This window comes from Cetorhinus maximus, chromosome 3, assembly GCF_964194155.1.
Source record: "Cetorhinus maximus chromosome 3, sCetMax3.hap1.1, whole genome shotgun sequence".
Lineage (NCBI taxonomy): Eukaryota > Metazoa > Chordata > Chondrichthyes > Lamniformes > Cetorhinidae > Cetorhinus > Cetorhinus maximus.
Window position 1 is genome coordinate 7,568,372 of NC_135881.1, and position 25,832 is coordinate 7,594,203.

The 25,832-nt window shown below is 46.0% G+C and overlaps 2 protein-coding genes across 3 annotated transcripts in view; one reads left to right on the forward strand and one right to left on the reverse strand.

The window, feature by feature from the left end:
* The window catches only part of parp10 (poly(ADP-ribose) polymerase family member 10), a 50,471-nt gene extending 34,352 nt beyond the window's left edge, over nucleotides 1-16,119 (forward strand). For both annotated transcript variants that reach the window (XM_078536242.1, XM_078536241.1), the window contains exons 8-11: nucleotides 778-1,860; nucleotides 10,498-10,634; nucleotides 12,266-12,434; nucleotides 15,300-16,119. In XM_078536242.1, coding sequence (XP_078392368.1) covers nucleotides 778-1,860; nucleotides 10,498-10,634; nucleotides 12,266-12,434; nucleotides 15,300-15,592 — 1,682 coding nt within the window. In that variant the 3' untranslated portion in view covers nucleotides 15,593-16,119. The remainder of the gene's footprint in view (nucleotides 1-777; nucleotides 1,861-10,497; nucleotides 10,635-12,265; nucleotides 12,435-15,299) is intronic.
* The window catches only part of grinaa (glutamate receptor, ionotropic, N-methyl D-aspartate-associated protein 1a (glutamate binding)), a 164,292-nt gene that overhangs the window by 130,873 nt on the left and 7,587 nt on the right, over nucleotides 1-25,832 (reverse strand). The gene's annotated exons all lie outside the window — the stretch shown is intronic.

Genomic DNA, 25,832 nt, shown 5'->3' on the forward strand with positions numbered 1-25,832 from the left:
TTCTGAAGGATGCGAATCTCATTGGCAAAGCCAGCACTTGTTGCCCGTCCCGACTCGCCTCTGGAAGCTGGTGGTGAGGCATCACCTTGATCCGCTGCAGCCCTCGTGCTGTAGTTACACCCACAGTGCTTCTTACCGCTGTGCTTTAATACAACCGAGTGTCTTGTTAGACCGTTTCAGAGGGTCCCTCCGTTTAATGCCTCTCCATGCTGGCACAGAGTTGGTGTGTCAATGCACGGTGGTACAGGTTGGCGGAGCACCAGTGCACAATGTGCTCCAAATGGGCACTAGCCAATCAGTAGCCAGTATTTTGCACACTGAGAGAAGCAAATTGAACAGAATGCAAAACAGGCTGGCAATTCTCTGGCGATCATTTTGAGTGAACCCCGTCCGAGGTGAATTTGTAACCCAAAGGTTACAAATTCAGAGCAACAAAGTAAAAAATGAAACGTAGAGGAATGGGTCTTTTTTTATACTAAAATGGGTCATAAATATGTTGCAAGGGTGGCAGAACAAGAAACTTTGATGGGTTTTCGGAAGGAACATCGACAGGGTTTCTTGTCAAAACATGGGATTCAAGATTCACCAAGGGGACACAGTGGGCTATCTGAAAATGTTCACCCTGTTACTCGGCTGGTGTGACTGAACGTCCTACTGGTTTAATGACCCTCTTTTGGCACAAGGAGACAAAGTGCAACTGTGTGGAGGTAGCAGCCTGCAATGCGGAGTAAAATTAGCACCAATATGACTTCCTTCTCATGCTGGCCTTCTTTTCAGATGAAATCCGGAGTTTGCTTGCGTCAATCGAAGAGCCTGCAGCTGAATCTCGTCAAAGAAGAAAGAGCAAAGGCGGGCACGACTCGACTTCCCAAAGCGTTTCTAACGAGAATGAGTATGAATCGATTGAGGAAGATCTCTATACCGACCAAGCAGCTGGCCTGTGCTCTGGTGCTGGTAAGGATGTAATGGAGGAGGATGTTCTCACTGACCTTGACACCAAAAAGCAGCAGGAAGAAGACAAAGGCATTGATGAAGGCGATACGGAAGGTTTGGAGGGCACTGGGGAGATGGCTGTAGCCGACGCAGAAATGGATGATGCCCAGTTATGCCTTGCCCTCCAGTACTCCATGGACAGCAGACACCAACTGACAAGCGAGGAGGAGGAGCTTCAGAAAGCCCTTCAACTTTCAAAAGAAATGGCAGCGAGCCAGCAGGACAGAAATCTGGAACTTGCCATTCAGATGTCCAACGCTGAGAACTCTGAGGCCAGCCTTGAGGAAGTTATCAAAATGTCCATGGCCGAAGCTGCACAGAGCTCTAATTCTGCCCAGTTAACCATCTATGGCGATTCCGACATGTGCATCGAACGATTAGTGGGCGAATTGGAGAAGACCATCCGGTCACACCTGCGTGAAGAAGTAATGAAGGACAAATGCTTCCAAAACTTGAGCAACGATTACAAGAGTTACCTGGAGTACCTCCAACGGAAGCACGCCATCGACATCACTGTCCAGGGGAGCGAGGTCAAGATTCACGGGTTTGCGGATTACACCATACACGCCAAGGAAAACATTACCCAACTAATGCACTGGGCTATCCGGGATGAAATGTCAAAGTTTGAAGAGGCTGCGATAACCAGGTCTGTCCAATGGGTGAGGCAATGTCAAGATGGCATCGCAGTTCCTTACACGGCGAAAGCGTGTGTTTGCATCGAGAAAGCATTTCAACGAAAGGAGACGAGGATTGATGTGATATTCGACAACAAGCCTTACACCATTGACTTTGAACGAATGGAGGAATACAACCTGGGAGCAGCAGAGTCCCTTCCAATTGAGAGGAAGTCTCTTGACAGCCCGATTGGTAATTATATGCTCAACCAATTTTGTATGGATTTATATTAAGAACATAAAAATGTATGGAATGCAAATCGCAATTTAGCCAATTAGCCCTTTTGCAGTCCTGTTACAAATTCTACCCTTCTAATGCCTTAAGTAAGACAATGTAGAAATACGCCTTGATCTCTAATGATAATTGAACAAGGCTGCAGAATATTTGTCCCCCCCCCACCCCCGGACACTCCCCACCAACCCAGTGGCAACGAGAGAAGACATTGGAGAAATATGGTGGCTTGGCGGGGTTAATGGCCTGTCTCTCAGAGTTCTTTATATTCATCTATATTGTTAGAAACTTCATGGCATGGTAACATGAGTACAGTAGGACACGATGTCGACTGAGTATTAGTATGTTGGGGAGGAACAGGTAACTGGACCCAAAAGGGCAGAATGTACCCAGGAGGCAGGGGGACCAGCAGAGAGCACTGCAACAGCTCCCGACACAGTCTTACCATTGGAGAAGTTTCCCAGTGGTGGGAATGGCAGCGGTTCAGCTGCCCACTGACTGGAAGCAGCCGGCCATTTTAGACAATTAAAGGCCCAGTGAAGAGCGATAATCCCAGGCAGCTGGTATTTAGCTGGTACCTGAGCTGCCAACACCGCCTGGGCTGGCTGTTGGTTGCAAGGAGGTGGGCTCCCAGTGGTCCAGGCTGAGGCTGGGAATGGGGGGAACGTCAGAGGCGGAGGCTTCATGGCCCAAGGAGTGGGGGGGCGGTGCGGGGTTGCCAGCAGCAACCCAGGACCCTGGTGCCACCGCAGGATTGGTTACTCTCCGATCGCAGGCCCTGGCAAAGCAGCATTTCTCTGCCACACAAGCGGGGGCACCTCAACATGAGATACCCTCTCGCGTTTCCCCTTCTGCCTCAGCGATGCTCAGCTCTCTGAGTGACACTGCTGAGGCTGCGGAGCTGCCGTTCCTCTGGTTGGGCTGGCAGTGTGGAAGGCCCGCCCACCTTCCCCAATTGGCCGCCTCCACTCGCTGATCTTGGCAATACAGTGGGGGGAATCCCTCCTCCGGTCCTGACATGCTGGCCACTGAAAAAGCTCTCCAACCTCGGGGCTTTCCACACTTCTGGTGCCCAAAGTTTCTCAACTCTCCACAGGGACTTTCCTCATGTCGTATAAACTAATAGAAACTGGTTGATTTGCTGTGATTAGTCACCGCCTTTTTGATTGTAGCATGTAACTACCAGCATGGTAGAAGGTGAGGTAGGAGGACTTGTGGTTGTCTATCGCTTCTTGTATTCCTGTTCCCTTAAAGATGCAGCACAGCAGGAGAACTTTTGACCCATTCGCCCTGTGTCCTTTGTAAATACCTGCTAATTCCATCTGAAATTGTATTCGAGGGAGGAATCTTCTGCTGCTGCTGGCTTGGAGGTGGGTAGGGTTTGTAATTAGGCGGGAAGGGCCTGTAATTAGGCAGGAAGGGCCTGTAATTAGGCGGGAAAGGAGGTAATTAGAATTGAAGGGTCTGTAATTAGAATTGAAGGGTCTGTAATTAGGTGGGAAGGGAGGTAATTAGGTGGGAAGGGTATGTAATTAGGTGGGAAGGGAGGTAATTAGGTGGGAAGGGTATGTAATTAGGTGGGAAGGGTCTGTAATTAGGCGGGAAGGTTGGTAATTAGGTGGGAAGGGTATGTAATTAGGTGGGAAGGGTCTGTAATTAGGCGGGAAGGTTGGTAATTAGGTGGGAAGGGTCTGTAATTAGGTGGGAAGGGTCTGTAATTAGGTGGGAAGGGTATGTAATTAGGTGGGATGGTTGGTAATTAGGTGGGAAGGTTATGTAATTAGGTGGGAAGGGTATGTAATTAGGTGGGAAGGGTATGTAATTAGGCGGGAAGGTTGGTAATTAGGTGGGAAGGGTATGTAATTAGGCGGGAAGGTGGGTAATTAGGCGGGAAGGGTCTGTAATTAGGCGGGAAGGGTCTGTAATTAGGCGGGAAGGGTCTGTAATTAGGCGGGAAGGGTCTGTAATTAGGCGGGAAGGGTCTGTAATTAGAATTGAAGGGTTTGTAATTAGAATTGAAGGATATGTAGTTAGGTGGGAAGGGTCTGTAATTAGGGGGGAAGGGTATGTAATTAGGCGGGAAGGGTATGTAATTAGGTGGGAAAGGAGGTAATTAGGTGGGAAGGGAGGTAATTAGGGGGGAAGGGTATGTAATTAGGTGGGAAGGGTAGGTAATTAGGTGGGATGGTCGCATTCCAAAACCCCTTTTCTCCTTCCTGCCTCCACCAGAATTAAGTTCTATGTGGGAAGGCCCATGGTTGACCTTCCTGCCCTGTCGTTTATTGAGGCCTTAAGCGGCCAGTTAATGACCATGTAAGAACCTTATCCCACCACCCATTGGTGGGCGGCATTGTCGCCATACGGTGTGCATGGCGCATAAAACCATGTAGCCAGCTTGTCATCTCCTGGTGGGGGGTGGGGAGGGTTGTGCGGGGTGGGGGGGACCCCACGACCACAGGCACTCGATGCCCAATCAAGGGACTGGACAGCAGGAAGGGGAAGGGCCCACTGACAACATGCCCCTGCCCTTGCTGCCTACACCCCTCTCCCCGCGACCTCCGCCCTGTGAACCTACCCTCTCACCCCACCCCCCCCGCCCCCTTAACCCCCACCATCCCCTTAACCCCCACCATCCCCTTAACCCCCACCACCCCCTAAACTCCCACCCCCTTAATCACCCCCACCTCCTTAACCTCCCCACCCCACCCCCTTAACTCCCACCCCCTTAACCCCCACCACCCAGCCATTACTTACCTGTGGCCTGGGTTACTTCACGACCCTGGGACTCCGGTGCTTGTCCTTCTGGCAGCAGCCGTGGCCTCTGATTGGCCAGCAGCTCTCGATAGGTGAGACTTCCGCCCCCCTCCCCCCAGGGTCTTGATTTCAGGCGAAAGGCTGCCAGTGGCCATGCCGCCGCCTGATTGGCTTGTGGTTCAGCGGGCCTTCCCAAAAAAGAGGCGGCGCGGGTCTCTTGCCGGCTCGGCTCTCCAGCCAGCAGGAGAGACCCCTGGGACCCCCAACAAGATTCTGCCCCGAGTGTCTGCCTCAAAACCCATTATCCAGGTCATTAACAGCGCTCTGTGCAAAATGAAATTGCCCACTGTTTCCACTTGGTTCCACTCGTGAAAATCAGCAGTTTGCAGTCACCAAGTTTTCAATTCATCAATAATTATTCACGTACTGAACTCAATTCCTCCCCCGGTTTTGGAAGACACTTTGTACGGCCCTCCAGCCAACTTGTGTTTCAATGAAAAGATGCATTTGAATAATTGTAGCTTCTTTCATTACTGTAAGCGCTTATTCCCGTTAACCTAATCAATTACTGAGCCGTTAGCTGAAACAATATTTGAACAAAGTTGGTTGCCCTAAAGTTCACAGGCTGTACAGTGATCAGCAACTTCACAACAAAGTGATGCATCTGAATTCGGGGAAGCGACCCAACACTGCCCACTAGATGGAGCCTTTGTATTAACCCAAAAGGAAAAGCTTGCGTTTATTAGGCATCTCTTCCGGACCTCAGGACATCCCAAAGCCCTTCACAGCCACTGAAATATTGTTGAAATATGGCCACTCGTGTAAGGTAGGAATCACAGCAGCCAGTTTGTGCACGAGAACCAGGAGCAGGACTGGACCGCACGGCCCATCGAGCCTGCTCCGCCATTCAGTACGATCGTGGCTGACCTTGGGCTTCCGTTGCATTTTCCCGCCCGCTCCTCCTATCCCTGGATTCCCTGGGAGAACAAAAATCTGTTTATCCCCAGCCTTAAATATCTTCGACGATGGAGCATCCACAACCCTCTGGGCTAGAGAATTCCAAAGATTCACAACCCTCTGAGTGAAGTAATTACTCCTCACCTCGGCCTTAATTGATCCTTATCCTGAGACTGTGCCCCCATGTTTTTGATTCACCGACCAGCGGAAACGATCTCTCAGCGTCCACCCTATCCAGAGCCAGTAAGCTGCCACAGACAGTAATGTGATAATGACCAGGTAATCTGTTTTAGTGAGATTGATCAAGGGATAAGTATTACCCAAGGCACCAGAGATAACTCCCCTTCTCTTCTTGAAATAGTGCTATGGGGATATTTGAAGGCAGATAGTTTCATGTGAAAGACGGCACCTCTGACACGGCAGCACTCCCTCCCTGGGAGTGCCAGTTATGTGCTCAAAATCCCAGGAATGGGGCTTTAACCCACCATCATCTGATTGCAAGGCGAGAGTGCAGCTGTTAGACCATGACTGACGCTTAATACAGTCGCACATTATTACAGCTGTGGAAGAGCCTCTGAGTCGAATCAAGCATCCTTGAATGTGGAAGTTGGGCCAAAGAATAGGTGGATTGCCAATGTAACGTCTCCCTTTATAAAGAAAGAATGGGATAAAGCAGGGCCTGTGTTTTAACCCTCCGACCGTGTCGGAATGGAGGTGGAGGGATTTCAAAATGGCAGATGGGACCTGATTCCAGGATTCCTGGCACCTCAGATTTTCACTGGCATGGGATAAAGGTATGGGGAGTGAGCCCGCACCCCTGTACTCCCCACATGACCAGCTCCACTGAGAGGATAGGAATCCCCTCCCCCAATCAATTTTAGTGGAATCATAGAAACATAGAAAATAGAAACAGGAGTAGATCATTCGGCCCTTCGAGCCTGCTCCACCATTCAATATGATCATGGCTGATCCTCTATCTCAACACTACACTCCCACTCTCTCCCCATACCCCTTGATGCCTTCAGAGTCCAGAAATCTATCTATTTCCTTCTTAAATATATTCAGTGACTTGGCCTCTACAATCTTCTGTGGTAGAGAATTCCACAGGTTCACCACCCTCTGAGTGAAGAAGTTTCTCCTCGCCTCAGTCCTAAATGATCTACCTCATATCCTGTGACTCCTCTACCCTATAGACTGTAACCCCTTGTTCTAGATCCCCAGCCTAGGAGTCGCAGTAAGGCCAGTTTCTTCATGGGTCATGGATCTCCAGAAGAGATGTGAACCATAGTCTGGATTCGGGAACCTTTTGAGAGATAAGGTTAAAAGGTCTTAACGATGCCCCCTCCATGCGAAGTCATACCAGCTCATGCCCTCTGCCCTCCTGAAATGTCCCCTCATACCCTCCATGTCCACTCATGGTGCTTTCACACTTATTTGCCCAGTATACATTCTGTACAGAACCAGTTAACCCTATAGTAGCAATGGCATGTGTGTAATGGCTTAAATGAAACACCAATTCATCATTTTCTTCAAAAAAAATGCTGTTGCTACAACCCTATAAAAGTGTCAATCAACCAGATCTTTAAAGTATCAAAAACAGATGTGAGTTTGTTAACACAGGTGAGCTCTCTTTTTAAGCAGTTATACAAGTTAAAAAAAAGTAAAAGTAACGGAAGTTCTGTACAAAGTATGAGGCCTAACAGCTGAGGCCTAACATTTTATGAAGGCTTGACATATAACTTCCTCACTTTTGTACTCTTTGCCTCTAATAAAAAAGTCAGGGATCCCATATTCTTCTTGATTTGCTCTGTCAACTTCAAAGGCGTGTGTACATAAATTACCAAAACCAGGCACCAAAACCACCCCCCCAACCCCAACAGCTCTCTGATCCTGCACTCCCTTTAGAATTAAATCCTTTATTTTGTATTGCCTTTCCTCATTCTTTTACCAAAATGTATCTCTTCACACTTTTCTCTTAAAGTGCCATGTGTATAGCTATTTCACCAATCAGCCTGTGTCCTCCTAAGGTTATTACTATCCTTCACATTTGTTTACTTATTTCCAAGTTTTGTGTCATCCACGAACTGTGAAATTATGCCCAAGTCCAGGTCATTAACGTATATCAGAAAGAGAAGAGGTCTTAGTGCTAACCCTGGGGGACACCACTGTCTACCTTTCTCCAGTCTTAAGCAACGACTGGTCCTGCTTTCTGTCCTCTAGTCAACTCTGTATCCATTTAATTCCATGGTTTTTAATTTTACTGACCAGTCTATTAGGTGGCTCTTTATAAAATGCCTCTTGAAAGTCCACATACATAACATCAACCATACTATCCTCATCAACCCTCTCCATTACTTCATCAAAGAACTCAATCAGGATAGTCAAACATGATTTGCCTTTAAGAAACCTGTGCTGGCTTTTGTTTGTTGGCCCGTACTTATCCAACTCATGGCATGCTTTGTCCCAGATTATTGCCTCTTGAAAGTTTCCCGCTATCAATTAGTCTGTCTAGTTGATAGCGGGAAACTTTCAGGTTTATCCCTCTACCCTCTTTTAAACAGAGGTGTAACATTTGTAACCCTTCCACCCTCTGGAGCATGCCAATATCCCATAGAGTCATTATGGCACAGTAGAAGGCCATTTGGCCCATCAAGTTGGTGCTGGAGGATGATTGGAATATTGTGGCCAGGGCGGCTGCAAATTCGACCCCTCCTTCCCTCAGTGACCTAGGATATTACCATTTGTTCTTGGAGGCTTTTCTACTCTCTGTGCTGCCAACCTTTTAAGTACCTTCTCTTAAACTATTGATATCTCATCTAATATCACTGCGGCCTCCTCCTTTCCTGCTACATTTGCAGCATTCTTTTCTCTAGTGAAGGTAGATGCAAAGTGCTGATTTAGCACCTCAGCCACGCCCTGCTTTTTTTATTTTTCTTCTATCACAGGATGTGGGACCGCTGGCTAGATCAGTAGTTATTGCCCATTCCTAATTACCCCCTGCCTCCACCAGAAGATCTTTCTTGGTCCCTAATCAGCTCCACCCTTCCTTTGACTATCTTTTTTACCATTTATACGTTTATAAAAGGCCTTTAGGTTTACTTTTATGTCCCCTGCTAAGCTACGTATGGATTAGGAGCAGGAGTCGGCCAGTCCATCCCTCGAGCCTGCTTTGCAAACCAAAGTGTGGAATGTGGAGAATTTTTGCTGCTCTTATTCCCGATTTTTACATCTCCTTTGTGTCTGAATTCAGCTTGGCACAGGGAGTGCACCTCACGCCAATGAAGCAGTTTTGACGTGCAGGCACTGTGGGAAAAATGGCAGCAAATTTACACACAACGGTGTTCCACAAACAGCAATGCGATAATTCCAATTTAACCTGTTTCGGTGATATTGGTTAGAAACATAGAAACTAGGAGCAGGAGTCGGCCATTCGGCCCTTCGAGCCTGCTCCGCCATTCATTATGATCATGGCCGATCATCCAACTCAATAGCCTGCTCCCGCTTTCTCCCCATATCCTTTGATCCCTTTCGCCCCAAGAGCTATATCTAACTCCTTCTTGAAAACATACAATGCCTCAACTACTTTCTGTGGTGACATCTGTGGAGAGGAGCACAGTTAACGTTTCGAGTCCGCATGACTCTTCAACAGAACTAAGGAAAAATAGAAAAGAGGTGAAATATAAGCTGGTTTAAGGGGGGGTGGGGGGTGGTACAAGAAGAGCTGGATAGAGGGCCAGTGATAGGTGGAGATAACCAAAAGATGTCATAGACAAAAGGACAAAGAGGTGTTGAAGGTGGTGATATTATCTAAAGGAATGTGGTAATTAAGGGTAGAAAGCAGGACGAGCAAGGTATAGATAGCCCTAGTGGGGGTGGGGTGGGGTGAAGGAATTGAAATAGGCTAAAAGGCAGAGATAAAACAATGGATGGAAATACATTTAAAAATAATGGAAATAGGTGGGAAAAGAAAAATCTATATAAATTATTGGAAAAAACAAAAAGGAGGGGGAAAATCGGAAAGGGGGTGGAGATGGAGGAGAGAGTTCATGATCTAAAATTGTTGAACTCAATATTCAGTCCGGAAGGCTGTAAAGTGCCTAGTCGGAAGATGAGGTGCTGCTCCTCCAGTTTGCGTTGAGCTTCACTGGAACAATGTAGCAAGCCAAGGACGGACATGTGGGCATGAGAGCAGGGTGGAGTGTTGAAATGGCAAGCGACAGGGAGGTCTGGGTAATGCTTGCGGACAGACCGAAGGTGTTCTGCAAAGCGGTCACCCAGTCTGCGTTTGGTCTCTCCAATGTAGAGGAAACCGCATTGGGAGCAACGAATGCAGTAGACTAAGTTGAGGGAAGTGCAAGTGAAATGCTGCTTCACTTGAAAGGAGTGTTTGGGCCCTTGGACGGTGAGGAGAGAGGAAGTAAAGGGACAGGTGTTGCACCTTCTGCGGTTGCATGGGAAGGTGCTGTGGGAGGGGGTTGAGGTGTAGGGGGTGATGGAGGAGTGGAACAGGGTGTCACGGAGGGAATTTTGTTTTTGTTTTGGATTTCCAGCAGCCGCAGTTTTTTGCTTTTACTTTCTGTGGTAGCTAGGTTGAGGTATAAATATTGACCAGGCCTGTTCTTCTTCTCAATAGCGTCATAGGATCACTATCTGTAATAATTTGGCCTTAATGCAATATCAAAACTTGCAGACAATAGTAAAATAGTGCATGTAGTTAAAATAGTGCATGTAGTTAAAATAGTGCATGTAGTTAAAATAGTGCATGTAGTTAAAATAGTGCATGTAGTTAACTGTGAAGAGGACCATGAAGCAGCTTTGGGTGAGGCGGGGTATAGAGTTGTTACACACGATCAGACTCTTGTACATGTGCTGATCTCTTTTTCCCAGATGCAGATGTGTCGTCTCTAGCCTCAGGACGAATCGAGCTAGTCCAGCTGAATGAAGCCAGTGAAGAATATTCCAAAACGGTCCGACATTTTTATGACAGCCTGAAAGACTTGCACAATAAAATCCGCATTATAAAGGTTAGAATGCAGCTGCCTTTTCTTTTTTTGCCAAATTTGCTCGCTCGCTGCTAAAGATGATTATGTTGGGGGCAAGGGGTTCACTGGATCGTGTACGCTGTTGTTTCACTTCCAGTTTGGAAATGGCTCCGACCAACAGGGTGAAAGTTCACAAGTTATGGCGATTGTGAAATCCAACACAGAAGAGTAGGGGAGAGGACAATGTACCCACGGAGCAAAAGCACCCCAGATTCAGCAGCATCTAACTGTAAAAATGCCTCTGAGAACCATCCCGCCACCAGCGAAGGATGTAATTGCAGTGTGACAAGTTTACATTGACAGTTCTCTTCATGAATGTGGGCATTGCGTCTGCAAATGTAAAATTCTTGTAAATAATGAACATAAGGACGGAAATTATTACTTTCCATATTGAGAATTGAATTACACCCTGGATTAATAATCCCCCCATCCATTAACCTCAATTCACCTGAACGCTGTACTTTGTACTTGCTCCCCATGTGCCTCACCCTGCGAGATCGACGATGTATACAACGTGTAACGCCATCTCAAAGTGCCTCACTCAGGAAAGCACGTTTTGAGGGCAGGGAACGATGTTGTATAGAGCAACATGGCAACTGTCCTGGACGCACAACATCCCACAAAGACATAGAAACGGAGAAACTAGGAGCAGGAGGAGGCCATTCAGCCCTTCGAGCCTGCTCCGCCATTCATTATGATCATGGCTGATCATCCAGCTCAACATCCTGCTCCCGCTGAGACACGATGAGATGTTTGATCAATTAAGCTTTAAATTTTTTGGAGGCGCTAGCAAACATTCTGTGAGATCGGTAGCCTGAGAGCCAGAATAGGATTGCGATGTTATGCTAATGGTCCGTATTACTGCCAGTGTTGTGAATAATCATTGCAATTGGTTGTAAGCTGCTGAGGTCATTCACAAAGAAGTGCACCTGCTTGTAAAGGTCAGACTCCTGAGCAGTGATAGGTATTCTCTGTTTTGAGATTGTTTTTCCATTTGTAAAGGGGTGCGTGCCAGACCTGTGAAGGACATTTGCAAGTAGCTTTCCATGGCACAGTGATTCAGAAATTTGACATTTTACAACCAAAGAAATGGTATGCTTCAAAATGTGAAATATCATAGGGACCACTGGTTAAAGGGGGTATGAGTAAATCAGATTGTGTTATTGCTGGGGAAAGAGACATGCTGTCAAAGCTTTTTGTCTTGCACTCATCAGAACAGACACAAAAATGTCAAATTTCAAAAGGAACAGCAATTTATACTGCAAGAGAAAAGGGTGCTGATTGGTTGGCAATTCCATTCTGATTAGTCGAGGCGTTGCCATGGAGAATGCCTTGACCAATCGGAGTTAAGCACTCTTTTCTCATGCGTTATTCCCTTTGAAATTTGGCATTCTTGCATCTGTCCTGATGAGTGCAAGACGGAAAGCTTTGACAGCATGTCTCCTTTTTCAGCGACACTCCGGTTCTGTACTACCGAGTGACGAGTCGTGTTAAATGAATGCTACTCTGGGATTGAACACTGCCACTCGGGAGTATTTTATGTAAACTGAAGCTTTCTCTAATTGAGACTCTAATTGAGGTTAACTTGAATTTGTTCCTGACTGTTGCCTCAGGTGGAGAAGGTGAACAACCCACTGCTGTACCAACAATACATGCTGAAGAAGGCCAGCATGGGGGCCATGCAGACCAACGTCGAACAAGACCTCTACCATGGGACAACTGAGGAGAGCACTAAAGAGATTTATGTGCATGGTTTCAACAGGAGCTTCTCTGGGAAAAATGGTAAGAATCAGTAAACCTGGCAGCAGCCTGACCACAGGGGCTAGTTAACACTTGGAGGAGGAACTTCAGGGTGGCCAGGCTGAGTGAAATCTGATTACTCCTTGTCTCAGTAATCTTTCTAATTGATATTATACGGGATGCATGTGTGTGGACAGAGCATGTTGCCATGCCCTTCCTAACAGCACTGTGGGTGTACCTACACCACTTGGACTGCAGCGGTTCAAGAAGGCAGCTCACCACCACCACCATCTCAAGGACAACTAGGGATGGTGAACAAATGCTGGCCTTGCCAGTGACACCCACATCCCATGAAAAAATTAAAACAAAGCTAAATAGCGTGCCAGACATTCACTATGTGGCCCCTCGACCCATGGAAACTGCTGGTCTGTTGTTATGAACACAGCTCGTTCACTGACATCTTTCAGAGTGGAGAAGCTGCCACTACCACCCGCTTTTTTACTTGGGAGCGCATGAATGATTTATTTGAGTGGCCTCTTTAAATATTTTGGCATGGTAACTTAAAGGGACCAAATAGCGGGTGGCCTACACGAGTGCTTTTGCATTGCTACACAGCCTTGCAGCTGACAGGGAAATTGTAATGGTCATTCTCACCTAGACTGGCCTACCTGTAACTTAAGTGTGGGGAAGTTGTAAAATGATCAGCCGTGGAATTTGTCTCTTTTTTTATTCTTTCAGGGGATGTGGGCATCGCTGGCTGAGCCAGCATTTATTGCCCATCCCTAGATGCCCTTGAGAAGGTGGTGGTGAGCTGCCTTCTTGAACCGCTGCAGTCCAGGTGGCGTAGGTACACCCACAGTGCTGTTAGGAAGATAGACTTGACGTTACCATTGGATTTCCATGGCAGAATGAAATATTGGCCCAAATCATCTGGCCTCCATCTTCCCTGGAACTCCACATTTGAATCCCTCCATTCCAGTTTCTGCACCTACCACAGTCCTGAAGCATCTCTTATCAAAGTCACAAATGATATCCAGTGTGACTGAGACAAAGGTAGACTATCTCTCCTTGTCCTTTTGACCTGCAACCTTTTGCACAAATTTCAGATCCAAAGCATCTCCAGAGCTGTCCTGCTGAGTGGGACTACACATGCTTACCTCTAATACTGTGGCTACAAGAGCAGGTCAGAGGCTAGGAATCATGTGACGAGTAACTCACATCCTGACTCCCCAAAGCCTGTCCACCATCTACAAGGCACAAGTCAGGAGTGTGATGGAATACTCCCCACTTGCCTGGATGAGTGCAGCTCCCACAACACTGAAGAAGCTTGACACCGTCCAGGACAAAGCAGCCCGCTTGATTGGCACCACATCCACAAACATTCACTCCCTCCACTACTGACGCACAGTAGCAGCAGTGTGTGCCATCTACAAGATGCACTGCAGGAACTCACCAAGGCTCCTTAGACATCACCTTCCAAACCCACGACCACTACCATTTAGAAGGACAAGGGCAGCAGATGCATGGGAATACCACCATCTGGAAGTTCCCCTCCAAGTCACTCACCATCCTGACTTGGAAATATATCGCTGTTCCTTCACTTGTCGCTAGGTCAAAATCCTGGAACCCCCTCCCTAACAGCACTGTGGGTGTACCTACACCACAGGGACTGCAGCGGTTCAACAAGGCAGCTCACCACCACCTTCTCAAGGGCAACTGGGGATGGGCAATAAATGCTGGCCAGCCAGTGAAGCCCACATTCTGTGAATGAATAAAAAAAAATCTTACCTATCCAGCTATTGCCATGGTTTCCCTCCCCACTCTCTTACCCCTGGTGCCTCCCAAGGATCGATCCTTAGCCCCCCTCCTATTTCTGATCTACATGCTGCCCCTCAGCAACATCAGCTGAAGACGCAGTGTCAGTTTTCACTTGAACACTGATGGCACCCAGCCCTACTTCTTCACCCCCTCTCTTGAACCTTCCACTGTGTTAAAATTATCAGATTGCTTGTCGGCATCTAGTACTACGTGATCAAAAATTTCTACGACTAAGCATTGTGAAGGTGAAGCCATTGCCTTCGGTCCCCGCTACAAACTCTGATCCATTGCTTCCAACCCCATCCCTCTCCCTGGCAACTGCCCGAGGCTGAACCAGATTGTTTGGAATCTTGGTGCCATGTTTCACTCTGAGTTGAGCTTCCACCACATATCAGCACCATCACTAAGACAACCTACTCACAGCTCCGAAAGGTCACCAAACTGCACCCAGGCCTCAGGCCAACTGCTGCTGAAAACCTTATCCATGACTCTACGATACTAATACACACCCTGCCAGCCTCCCTAGCCCTGCCCTCCGCAAAATTGAGGTCATTCAAAACTCTGCTGCCCGTGTCTTAACTTGTGCCTATTCTCCCATCTCATCCTTGTTTGCCAATCTGTAATCTCCTCCCCACTTGTGGCACCCCTCTCCCCCCCAACCCTGAGATATCTGTGCTTCTTGAACATTCCTGATTTTAATCGATTCCATCATTGGCGGCCATGCCATAAGCTGTCTAGGCCCTGAGCTCTACAGATCTCTCTCTAAACCTTTCTACCTCTCCCTCTCATTCCTTCGTTAAGATGCTCTTGAGAGCCCACCTCTTTGACCAAGCTCTTGGACACCTGACCTAATTATGAGGCTCAGTGTCATATTTGGTTTGATCATCCCTCCTGTGATGTGCCTTGGCGCATTTTGCTATACTAAAGATGCAGTCTAAATGCAAATTGTTGTTCTATTGGACTAGCCTGTTTTTGAACTGTAGCCCAGCAAGATTTGGTGCCTTTGGCGGGTTGGGGCTGGAGGTGGGGAGGAACTTGGCTGGGGCGGTGAATAAAATTACTGAAGTGTTTGATGTCATTATCTTTCAGCTGCTGTCTACGGGCAAGGTGTTTATTTTGCGTTAAACGCCGTTGTGTCGGCACAGGACCAATATTCCCCACCCAACGCCAGTGGACATAAATTCGTGTTTGTGGCCAAAGTCCTGACTGGAGCCTACACAAACGGGAAGTCCAATATGAAGACTCCGCCACTGAAAGAGAACAGCGACATGCCACTCAGATATGACTCGCTTGTTGACAATTGCAACAACCCCAAAATATTTGTCATCTTCAATGATACCCAGGCGTACCCTCAGTACCTCATCACCTGCCAGAATAACTGATACCTCCCTACAACTGCTCCTTGTGAAGATTGCTGTACTCTTGACATTCTACCATACCTGCTGCTTCTCTAGTCTTATTGAACCCAGTCCTTCTCCCTCTGATGGGGTGAAACTTTATCCATAGGAGGTTTGGGTCAATGCACTGAGCCTTAGGTAGCAAACCAGACAGTGGATATGCTTGTATTCGTAGCAAGCCCATTCCCTTTTTAATTCTTTTCATGCTGAAACTCTTAACTCACTTCTCGGGATCACAAGGTTTCTCACCCTTTAAGAATGTAAATTGAAAAGTCATTCCATTCGCAGGGTTAGGTGGGACTTTGACTTATTTTATGCTGTCAACTGCATTCTGAGCAAGCTGCCTTATTGCCATGCCTCTGGCCATGTTGGGAGACTTCTTTGTATATATGCTTTCATGGGATGTGGGTGTCACTGGCAAGGCCAGCATTTGTTGCCCGCCCCTAATTGCCCTCGAGCTGAGCGGCTTGCTCGGCCATTTCAGAGGGCAGTTAAGGGTCAACCACATTGCCGTGGATATGGAGTCACATGTAGGCCAGGCCGGGTAAGGTCAGCAGATTTCCTTCCCTAAAGAGTGAACCAGATGGCTTTTTACAATGTGCTTGCTGATCTACGTTGATAGTTTCAATGATGGTTTCACGGTCACCGTTAACTGAGGCTCGCTTTCAATTCCAGATCTATTGACTGAATTTAACGGTGTTGGCATTTGAACCCTTGTTCCCATTAGCCTGGGCCAGTGACATGACCACCATCTCTCTCCTCCCTTCCCCACAAAATGAAAGCTTGTAAATTATATTGTGTCTATGTCATGTATTTCACACAAAAAAAAGCGTGCGTTTTTAGAATTAAGGCTTGGGGAGCAATCAGTTTTCTTGAGGGGTTTTGTGGGTGAGGGCTGTCCCTTCCTCTGACACAGCCTCCATCTCCAAAGTAGACCCTTTGCTGTTTACCCGATTGGGCCTAAACCTGAGTCCAGACCCACAGCAATGTGGTTGGTTCTTCACGGCTCTCTGAAATGGCCTCAGCTGTATCAAACTGCTATAGCGAAAAGCACTGCGGGTGTACCTACGCCACACGGACTGCCACAGTTCAAGAAGGTGGCTCATCGCCACCTTCTCAAGGGAAATATAGGGATGGACAGCAAACACTGGCCTGGCCAGTGACGCCCGCATCCCGTGAATGAATTTTTTTGAAAAGTTTACTCACTTTAGTGATTCCTGTTCTTGAACCATTAAATTTTGCCTCCCTATGTGATGTTGTTGAATGGTTTAAGCTGCCTCATGTCCAGACTGTGACTGTTTCCTACAGGAGCTGAAAATCCTTCCTTTTTAAAGCTGAGATGCCTGTGGTTTTCACGCCATGAAGCGTTGGAATCTACCTGCGCAGTAGCTACACTCACTTGGCTACATGGCTTGCCCACCAATCATTGAAACCAAACAAACTGCTGATTTGATTTATTTATTTATTTTTTAAATCCAGAAGAACTTGTGAATACTTTGCGGGATGTTTAAATTTTTTTTCACTCCTGGGCCATGTTGTGAGAACTGGAGGAGTAAGATGATACCATTTTTTGTGAAAAGGCTTCTAAGGATGACTTGCGAGACAGGTGGCCCTAGGGGAGATTTGCACCTCACTCCCTCAAGCTCTACAGTGTGGTTTCAGTGGTGAGAGGCACAGGGGGTTGCCTCCTGTAACTCCCAGCAAATTACTATGAGGTGGCCCTGGGCCATAAGACCATAAGACGTAGGAGCAGAAGTAGGCCATTCGGCCCATCGAGTCTGTTCTGCCATTCCATGAGATCTTGACTGATCTGATAATCCTCAACTCCACTTTCCTGCTCTTTCCCCATAGCCCTTGACTCGCTTACTGATAGGAGAGATCAGCTGTCAAGGTGGGAGCTGGAGGCAGGGGAATGGGGGGTGGTGGTGGGGAAGGTGTCAGCCGGTGCAATAAGTGAAGAATTACCAAAGGGAGGAACGCCTTTAAACGCATTGCGCAGGCTGCCCAGGATTCTGAGCCAGCTGGACCAGAATGCTTCTACCTGTTAAGTTAGCTAATCTCAGACGTTAGGGATTGGTCATTGACATCTGTGCCTTAGGGTTAGGGAGATGAAAAATGGGTGGGCTTCCTCCTGTCTGTCTATCCAGTGACCCCCCCTGCTGTAAGTAACCACTGCCTGAATGGTGTGAGGAAAGGGAAGCAGGCTAGACTGTAGTGGTCGAATAGGCTGCAGTTACTCACTATTGTGACTCACACTGGAAATCGTACAGCACAGGAAGAGGCCATTCAGCCCATTGTTGATTCTTTGAACGAACTATCAGTTAGTTCCACTCCCCTGCTTTTTCCCATAGCTCAGTAAATGTTTCCTTTTCAAGTCTTTGTCCCATTTCCTTCTGAAAGTTATTATTGAATCTGCTTCCAGTATCCCTTCAGGGAGCGCATTCCAGGTCATAATTCACTGTGTAAAGCAATGCCCTGCTCATCAGCCCTTGTGTTCTTTCATCAATTACAACATGTCAAATAATGTCTTAGCTCAGGGAGGAAGATTGGACAATTGATTTTAAAAAAAAAACCCAAAATGTTTAAACAAATAAGCAAACTAATAAACCTGCTGCTGAGTACCTGTATTTAGATATCGCCTGGCTTGGTGATCAGTTTGTCTTCGACATGTTTGATCCTATGTTCCTTGTCCTACTTTACTGATGTGTGTTGACTTAGTGTTCTAGATTTATCTTTTCTGTATTGTTTAATGTCACACATACCTTTGTACGGTCCCTTCACAGTTCTCTCCTTCCAAGGCTGAATAGTCCAAGTCTCTCCTGCTCTCCATCATAACAGAATCCTCTGTCATTAGAGGCTCCCTCCCCCCAGCCCCCCTGTACTGGCACTGGGACTAAACCTTGAGCATTGCGCAGTGTTAATGTGCCATCCTCTGACTTATATACAATGTGCACTTATTGAGAAAGTAATGCATACGAACATAGGCATTTGGAGCAGGAGTAGGCCATGCTGCACCATTCAATGAGATGATGCCTACCCCCGATAACCTGTCACTCCCTTGTTAATCAAGAATGTAACTAGCTCTGCCTTAAAAATATTCAAAGGCTCTGCTTCCACCGCCTTTTGAGGAAGAGAGTTCCAAAGACTCTCAACCCTCTGAGAGAAAAAAATTTCTCCTCACCGCTGTCTTAAATGAGCAGCCCCTTATTTTTAAACAGTGACCCCCTAGTTCTAAAATCTCCCACAAGAGGAAACATCCTCTCCACATCCACTCTGTCAAGGCCCCTCAGGGTCTTAAAGGTTTCAATCAAGTCGCCTCTTACTCTTATAAATTCCAGTGGGTACAACCTTTCCTCATAAGACAACCCACCCATTCCTGGTATTATCCTAGTAAACCTTCTCTGAACTGCTTCTAATGCATTTACATATTTCTTTAAATAAGGAGACCAATACTGTACATAATACTCCAGATGTGGTCTCACCAGTGCCCTGTATAACTGAAGCATAACCTCCCTACTTTTGTAATCAATTCTCCTCGCAATAAATCATAACATTCTATTGGCTTTCCTAATTACCTGTTGTACCTACATATTAACCTTTTGTGATTCATGTACTAGGACACCCAGGTCCCTCTGAATCTCAGAGATCTGCAATCTCTCACCATTTAGATAATAAGCTTTTTTATTCTTCCTGCCAAAATGAACAATTTCACATTTGCCCACATTATACTCCATTTGCTAGACCTTCGCCCACTCACTTAACCTATCCAGGTCACTTTGTAGCCTCCTTATGTCCTCTTTACGATTTACTTCCCTACTTATCTTTATGTGGGAATTCATTTTGCATCTTCACAAGGACCACATTTGGTAAGTGCCATGGTTTAATATCCTGGGGTTTCTTTCACTTGTAACCTGTGCTAGTTTGACATCATTCCTGTGCTGTGTATATCACCCACCTTTTACCATTCATTGTGCAGCAACTGACACTTAAACCACACTGAGTTTCATCTTGTACCATTCTGCCCATTTAGAGTTTTGCATCCTTTCCTGCCATTTGAAACAAAAACTGTGCATGAAATTATCCCAGGGCCATTGCATGGATTGAATTTCAGACTCTGAAGTGGCCGTTTTTTAAACTAAACTTTCAGCTCAGACAACGCTAAAAGGAGCCCTAATATTGTAGCAATAAAAAAACTTAAATGTTAATATGGCCTTTACAGCTAGGGGAGAAAGGAGACTGCTCACCACCCAGTTTCCCTTTTTCCAACTTGATCCTGATCAAGGACAATTAGGGATGGGCAACAAATGCTGGCCTTGCCAGCAATGCCCACATCCCATGAAAAAATAAATTTAAAAAATGGTATTTTCATGATATAGTATTCTGGATTCTTTTCTCTCTATCATCGGGCTTGGTGCAAGTGCCTGAACTGAATCATAGGAACAGGAGTGGGCCATTCAGCCCATCGCGCCTGCTTTGCCATTCAGTACAATCGTGGCCGATCATCCACTTCAATGTCTTTTCCCCCTACACTATCTCCGTATCCCTTTATTTCACTGGTATTTAGAAATCTATCAATCTCTGCTTTAAACACACTCAATGATTGAGCTTCCACAGCCCTCTGAGACAGAGAATTCCAAAGATTCACCACCCTCTGAGTAAAAAAAATTCTTCCCTTCTCAGTCCTAAGTGGCTTCCCCCTTATTTTGAAACTGTGTCCCCTGGTGCTAGACTCCTCAACCAGGGGAAACACCTTACCTGCATCGACCCTGTCTATTTCTGTAAGTATTTTGTAGGTTTCAATGAGATCACCTCTCATTCTGCGAAACTCCAGAGAAGGCAGGCCCCAGTTTCCCCAATCTCTCTTCACAAGACAGTCCCGTCATTCCCCGGAACAAGGCTGGTGAACCTTCATTGCAATCCCTCTATGGCAATAATTTCCTTCCTGAGGTAAGGGGACCAAAACTGCACACACTACTCCAGGTTTGGTCTAACCAAGCTTCTATATAATTGAAGCAAGATTTCACTACTCCTGTACTCAAATCCTCTTGCGATAAAGGCTAACATTCCATTATCCTTTCTAATTGCCTGCTGCACCTGCATGTTAGGCTTCAATGATTTATGGACAAGGACACCCAGGTCCCTTCATACATCTACACTTTCTAATCTCTCCCATTTAAGAAATAATCTGCACAGCTGTTCCTCCTACCAAAGTGGATAACCTCAGAGATAAAAACAAAAAACTACTGCGGATGCTGGAAATCCAAAACAAAAACAGAATTATCTGGAAAAACTCAGCAGGTCTGGCAGCATCGGTGGAGAAGAAAAGAGTTGACGTTTTGAGTCCTCATGACCCTTCAGCAGAACTGAGTATAGTTAAGAGAGGGGTGAAATATAAGCTGGTTTAAGGTGGGGGGCGGGGGGGAGAGACGTTGAGGGCGGGGTGATGGTTGTAGAGACAAGCAAGCAGTGATAGGAGCAGATAATCAAAAGATGTCACAGACAAAAGGATCAAAGAGGTGTTGAAGGTGGTGATATTATCTAAGAAAATGTGCTAATTAAGAATGGATGGCAGGACACTCAAGGTACAGCTCTAGTGGGGGTGGGGTGGAAAGACTGACAAGGTATTAGTTGTAGATTTAAAAATAATGGAAATAGGTGGGAAAAGAAAAATCTATATAAATTATTGAAAAAAACAAAAGGGAGGGGGAAGAAACAGGGTGGGGATGGGGGGAGGGAGTTTAAGATCGAAAGTTGTTGAATTCAATATTCAGCCCACATTTTTCCACATTGTATTCCATTTGTCATGTTCTTGCCCACTCACTAAGTCTGTTCAAATCCTCTTAAATCCACTTTGCACCTTCCTCACCACACACATCCCCACCTAACTTTAGGTCATCCGCAAACTTGGAAATATTACATTTGGTCCCCACATCCAAATCATTGTTATATATTGAGAACAGCTGGGGCCCAAGTACTGATCCATGCGGTACCCCACTAATCACAGCCTGCCAATGTGAGAATGATCTGTTTATTCCCACTGTCTGTTTTCTGCCTGTTAGCCAATCCTTAATACATGCTAGTATATTATCTCCTATCTCATGTGCTTTAATTTTGCTAACCAACCTCCTGTGGAGGACTTTTAACACAGTGCCACACAACAGACATGTGAGCAAAATTCTAGCCCATGGAATAAAAGGGAAGGTAGGCACTTCACACAATCACACAGTGCAGAAGAGGCCCTTCAGCCCATCGAGTCTGCACCAACATGTGAGAAACACCTGACCTACCTACTTAATGCCATTTAGCAGCACTTGGCCCATAGCCTTGAATGTTATGACCTGCCAAATGCTCATCCAGGTACTTTTTAAAGGATGTGAGGCAACCCACCTCCACCACCCTCCCAGGCAGCGCATTCCAGACCGTCACCACCCTCTGGGTTAAAAAGTTTTTCCTTACATCCCCCCCTAAACCTCCTGCCCCTCACCTTGAACTTATGCCCCCTTGTGACTGACCCTTCAACTAAGGGGAACAGCTGCTCCCGATCCACCCTGTCCATGACCCTCATAATCTTCTACACCTCGATCAGGTCGCCCCTCAGTCTTCTCTGCTCCAACGAAAACAACCCAAGTCTATCCAACCTCTCTTCATATCTTAAATGTTTCATCCCAGGCAACATCCTGGTGAATCTCCTCTGCACCCCCTCCAGTGCAATCACATCCTTCCTATAATGTGGCGACCAGAACTGCACACAGTACTCCAGCTGTGGCCTCACCAAGGTTCTATACAACTCCAACTTGACCTCCCTACTTTTGTAATCTATGCCTTGATTGATAAAAGCAAGTGTCTCATATGCCTTTTTCACCACCCTACTAACATGCCCCTCCGCCTTCAGAGATCTATGGACACACACACCGAGGCCCCTTTGTTCCTCAGAACTTCCTAGTGACATGCCATTCATTGAATACTTCCTTGTCAAATTACTCCTTCCAAAGTGTATCACCTCACTTTTCAGGGTTAAATTCCATCTGCCACTTATCTGCCCATTTGACCATCCCGACTATATCTTCCTGTAGCCCAAGACACTCAATCTCACTGTTAACCACCCGGCCAACCTTTGTATCATTCGCAAACTTACTAATCCTACCCCTCACATAGTCATCTATGCCGTTTATATGAATGATGAATAATAGGGGACCCAGCACAGATCTCTGTGGTACGCCAATGGTCACTGGCTTCCAGTCACTAAAGCAGCCTTCTGTCATCATCCTCTGTCTCCTACAACTAAGCCAATTTTGAATCCACCTTATCAAATTACCCTGTATCCCATGTGTGTTTGCCTTCTTTATAAGTCTCCCGTGTGAGACCTTGTCAAAGGCTTTGCTGAAATCCATATAAACTACATCAACTACACTACCCTCATCTACACACCTGGTCACCTCCTCAAAAAATTCAAACAAATTTGTTAGGCATGACCTCCCTCTGACAAAGCCATGCTGACTATTGATCTTGCCTCTCCAAATGGAGATAGATTCTCTCCTTCAGAATTTTCTCCAATAGTTTCCCTACCACTGATGTGAGACTCACTGGCCTGTAGTTCCCTGGCTTATCTCTACAACCCTTCTTAAATAGCAAAATCACATTAGCTGTTCTCCAATCCTCTGGCACCTCCCCCATGGCCAGAGAGGAATTAAAAATTTTGATCAGAGCCCCTGCAATCTCCTCCCTTGCCTCCCTCAGCAGTCTGGGACACAAATCATCTGGACCTGGAGATTTGTCCACTTTTAAGCCTGCCAACACCTCCAATACCTTGTCACTCCCTATATCAATTTGCTCAAGAACCTCGCAGTCTCTCTCCCCGAGTTCCATATCTTCATCCTCATTCTCTTGGGTGAAGACGGATGTGAAGTATTCATTCAACACTCTACCAATGTCTTCTGGCTCCACCCATAGATTGCCCCCTTGGTCCCTTATAGGCCCTACTGTTTCCCTGGTTATCTTCTTCCCATTGATATACTTATAGAATACCTTGGGATTTTCCCTACTTTTACCAGTCAGAGCTTTCTCATATCCCCTCTTTGCTCTCCTAATTGCTTTCTTAAGCTCCATCCTGCACTTTCTGTACTACGCTAATGTCTCCGCTGATTTGCTTCCCTTGTACCTGCTAAAAGCCTCTCTTTTCCTTCTCATAGTAACCTGAATATCTCTGGTCATCCATGGTTCTCTGGGCTTGTTTCTCCTTCCTATCACCCAGAGGGAACATGTTGAGCCAGTACCCTCCCCATTTCCTTTTTGAACACCCCCCACTGTTCTTCTGTAGATTTCCCCACAAGTAGCTGTTCCCAGTCTACCTTGGCCAGATCCTGCCTTATTTTACTAAAATCCACTCTCCCCCAATCCAAAACATGTTTTTTGCAACTTGTCTATTTCTTTGTCCATAACAAGCTTAAATAAACTTGGATAAGAAATTGGCTGAATGACCAGAAATGGAGAGTAGCGATAATTAGTTGTTTTTCAGATTGGAGGAAGTTTTGTAGTGGAGTTTCTCAGGGATCAGTGTTGGTACTCTTACTCTTCCTGATATATTTTAATGACCTAGAATGTGGTGTTCAGGGCATCATTTCAAAATTTGCAGACGATACGAAGATTGGAGGCATTGTCAACCGTGATGAGAATATTCTTGAACTTCAAAAAGACGTAGGCATATTGATGGATTGGGCAGACAAGTGGCAGATGAAGTTCAATGCAGAGAAGTGTGATGTGATTCATTTTGAAAGGAAGAATGTGGAGAGACAGTAAACAAATAAAGGGAGGAGCGCTAATGGAGGTGCAGGGACAAAGGGACATTGGTGTATATGTACATAAGTCATTGAAGGTGGTAGGGCATGTTGAGAGAGCAGTCAATAAAGCATATGGTATCCTAGGCTTTACTGATAGGGGCATTGAGCATAAGAGTAAGGAGGTCATGTTAAACTTGTATAAGACACTGTGTCCAGTTCTGGGCACCATACTTGAGGAAGGATGTGAAGACACTGGAGAAAGCACAGGGAGAATGTTTTCTAAGGCAGTCCCTCAGGGTCGAGGATGACTTGCTTCCACACTAAAAATGAGTTCTCAGGTGACTGAAGAGTCCAACGTGTGACCTACAATATCTGTCACAGGTGGTGGTAGGAGGGGAATGGGTGGGTGGGTGGGGTGCCCGGGGTGGGTGGGATGCCTGGGTTGCCACGCGCTTCTTTCGCTGTCGACGCTTGGCTTCAGCTAGTCCTTGGTGATGAGACTCGAGGTATTCAGCTCCTCCCTGGATGCTTCCCTGGACAGGACATACCTGGGCAATTTTCCACATAGCCAGGTAGATACCAGTGTTGTAGGTGTACTGGAACAGTTACAGTTAATATAAGATTTAAATATTTACTCTGTGTCTACTTTATCGAATTGTTATGATGTTGTTAGGGACCGTTAACATTTAAAGATGAAATCCGAACTCTCACTAATTAATAGAACTATGCTTCAAGATTTCATATATTTTCACAAAAGAAACTGTTGTGTATATATACAAGGAAATTAAACAAAGCAAGCACCACTAACTTAACACTCTAACTCATATAGGCTTATGCCATAAACTCAGTTCTACTTTTTACTTCCCCCACCACCCCAAGAGTTCCCTGGTCTTACAAAATGGGTCATCTATTGCTTATGTTTTTTTCTATCAACTCTGACCTTGTAAGGTAAACACAGGTACACTTTTAACTGTAATTAACTCCAAGCTTGTTTGAATTGCATTTCCTCTCGGGTTGCTTATTGGTTTCTTAATCATGCCCCCATTTTTCTACAGTTAAAACTTTAATTCCTAAAAGTAAAAGTCATATTCTAAAACATATAAATTATGAACCAGAGTTTTGTAACAAAATCCTTTTATCATTTTAAACACTTCAGTCAGATCACCTGTTATGATCCCAGCTGAGGTTACCCTGGACAAACCTGACCCAGCTTGATAGATCCTAACTTTTAGTTTTTTGTTTAGCTATGTGGAGAGTAGCGACTGAACAGAGTCCCAGGAGTCAGCTGATGAACTTTTAACAAAAGAATAAAACATTTATTCAACAAGAAAAGATGAACTATATTACAATACTCCTGCACCCACAACTATCCCTTCATTGATATACACAGATTTCTAAGGATAACACAAGTTATAAGAGCTATCTTATACCCTAATGTACACAGTCCA